Raw genomic sequence first — 2,500 nt, 5'->3', positions numbered from 1 at the left:
CTTCCCCTCTCTTCCCCTTCCCTTCCCCTCGTCCCCCCGCGACTCACGGGCGTGGTGACGCTGAGGAGGCCGACCAGCGGCTTGACGAGACCTTCGTCAATGGCCCTGTCTCTGCACTGTGGTCCGTCGCCCACGATGTTCCCCAACGCCCACACCGCCTGCTCTCTCACGCCCGTGTTTTTCGAGCTCAGCAGCTGGATGAGGACCTTGATTGCGCCCGCGTCTGGTGGGAGGATTAGGGGGGTGGGTGGTGGTTGTGGTGGGGGTGGGTGGTGTTTATGGAGGTGGTGATGGTAAAGGAAGCAGTGGTGGTGATGGTAATGTTGATGATGATACGTATATTTTGTTATTAATATTTTTTTCTGAAAAAGATATTTATTCATACTTTCAACGGTAGTGGGAAAAAAGAAAAAAAAGAGAGGAAGAAGAAAAAATATATATATAATATATATACATATATACATATACATACATATATATAGATATATATATATATATATATATCATAATATATACATACATTCATATATACTATATAAAAATATATACAACTAAATTAGAAGACATAAGAAATTAATAGCTTTTTCATACAAACTTAATATTATTATAATATCAATTTATTCTCATTAATATTAATAAGCAGCTTTTTATCTATATATTTTTATGTATATATTTATATGATTTTTTGTATCTATGTTTCTAATTAATCATTCACACACACATCATACATACATATAAACAAAAACACGCACAACTAACAAATTACAACACCACACAAAAGAAAACGAACACCTTCTTCACACTCACACAACCTCCAAAAGGTCCAACCACCAACACTCATAAATACCATTTATTCCCACACACATTTTTCATTTCTTTTTTTTTATGTTTCATTCTTCTGCTTCTCTTTTTTGCTCTCATGTTTTCTAAGTTCATTCCTTTCATCTACACCCACGACACTGGAGACGACAGCCCAGGCATTACACACACACACGCAGCCCCCACTGTATCACACACCAAAACGAGCACACACACACACACACACACACACACACACACACACATAACAAATTCTTTATTCTACACATCATTCTCCATTCATTCTCTTTCTTTGCTTTCTATCTTTCACTTCTTCTTTCTCTCTCTCTCTCTCCTCTCTTTATTTACTCATTCCTTTTTTCATCTACTTACCCACGACAGGTTGGGTTTTTCACTTTTGAGGCTATTTTGGTACACCCCCACGCAGCCTCCAGCTGTAGTTCCGGACTGCAGGGAGAGGAGGAGAGATGGAGAAAGAGGGGAAAAGGAGGGGAGAGGGAGAAAGAGGGAAGGGGGGAGGAGAAGGGGAGAAGGGAGAAGGAGAGAAGGAAAAGGAGAGGAGGAGAGATGGAGAAAGAGGGGGAAAAAAAAAAAAAAAAGGGGGGAGGAGAGGAGGAGAGATGGAGAAAGAGGGGGAAAAGGGGGGGAGGAGGGATGGAGAAAGAGGGGGAAAAGGGGGAGGAAGGAAGAAGGGAGAAGAGGAGAAAGGAGAAAAGGAAAAAGATGAGGAAAGGAGAGAAGGAAGAGGGAAAAGGGGGGGGGGGGAGAAAGGGAGAAGGGGAGGGCAGAAAGAGGGAAGGGGGGGGGGGAAGGAGAGAAGAAGAGAGGGAGAAAGAAGGAAAAGGGGAGGGGAAGAAAGAGAGATGGAGAAAGAGGGAAAAGGGGGGGAGGAGAGAAGGAAAGGGAGAGGGAGAAGCAAAAGAAGAAAAAGGATGAAGGTGATGATGATGATGATGATGATGATGATGATGATGATGATGATGATGATGATGATGATGATGATGATGATGATGATGATGATGATGATGATGATGATGATGATGTGATGATGATGATGATGATGGTGATGAAGAGGAGGAGGAGGAGGAGGAGAAGGAAGAAAATGAGAAAGAGAAAGATAAGGAGAAGGAGAAGTAGAAGCAGAAAAAAGTGAAGAAGGAGAAAAAGAAAGAGAAGGAGGAGAAAAAAAGAAAAGAAGGAGGAGGAAGAAATGGAGAAAGAGGAAACCGAAAATGAGAAGAAGTAAAAATGGGAGAAGGAGGAGGACAAAAGGGAGGGAGAAAAGGAAAAAGAGAAAGAGGAAGAAGAGGAGAAAGAAGAGAAAGAAAAGAGAGAGATGAGAAGAAGAAAAGGAGAAGAAGGAAAAAGTAAAGATGATGGATGAGAAGATTAAACAGTGAAGGAGAAACAGAAGATGGTTAAAGAAGAAAATCGAGGAAAAAATATATATGGAAACGATTTCAGATAAAAAAAATAACAAACATAAAAGCTATTATAGTATATACACAAGAATATAATTTTTCTTCGTTAAGTAGAAATTTATATATATTTAACCATTATTAGTAATAGATTTAGTCCTTGCCGTGTAAATCTGTTTTACCCCGAGCGCTTTAACGCGTGTTCATGCATAGACATACATGTGCACACCATTATCTACTTGTATGTATGTATACCTGCATGT

At 40.3% G+C, this 2,500-nt stretch overlaps 1 protein-coding gene across 1 annotated transcript in view; it reads right to left on the bottom strand.

The window, feature by feature from the left end:
- Positions 1-850, bottom strand: part of LOC119580693 (importin subunit alpha-3-like) — a 9,252-nt gene extending 8,402 nt beyond the window's left edge. Inside the window, exons 1-2 of the mRNA XM_037928791.1 lie at positions 808-850; positions 48-223 (exon numbers count right to left, since the gene is read on the bottom strand). Of these exons, the coding sequence (XP_037784719.1) occupies positions 48-223; positions 808-850 (219 nt within the window). The remainder of the gene's footprint in view (positions 1-47; positions 224-807) is intronic.
- Positions 851-2,500: the final 1,650 nt, after the last annotated feature.

This window comes from Penaeus monodon, chromosome 14 (assembly GCF_015228065.2).
Source record: "Penaeus monodon isolate SGIC_2016 chromosome 14, NSTDA_Pmon_1, whole genome shotgun sequence".
Taxonomy (NCBI): Eukaryota; Metazoa; Arthropoda; class Malacostraca; order Decapoda; family Penaeidae; genus Penaeus; species Penaeus monodon.
The sequence above is the reverse complement of the archived record's forward strand: the minus strand, read 5'-3'. Positions and strand labels throughout refer to the sequence as shown.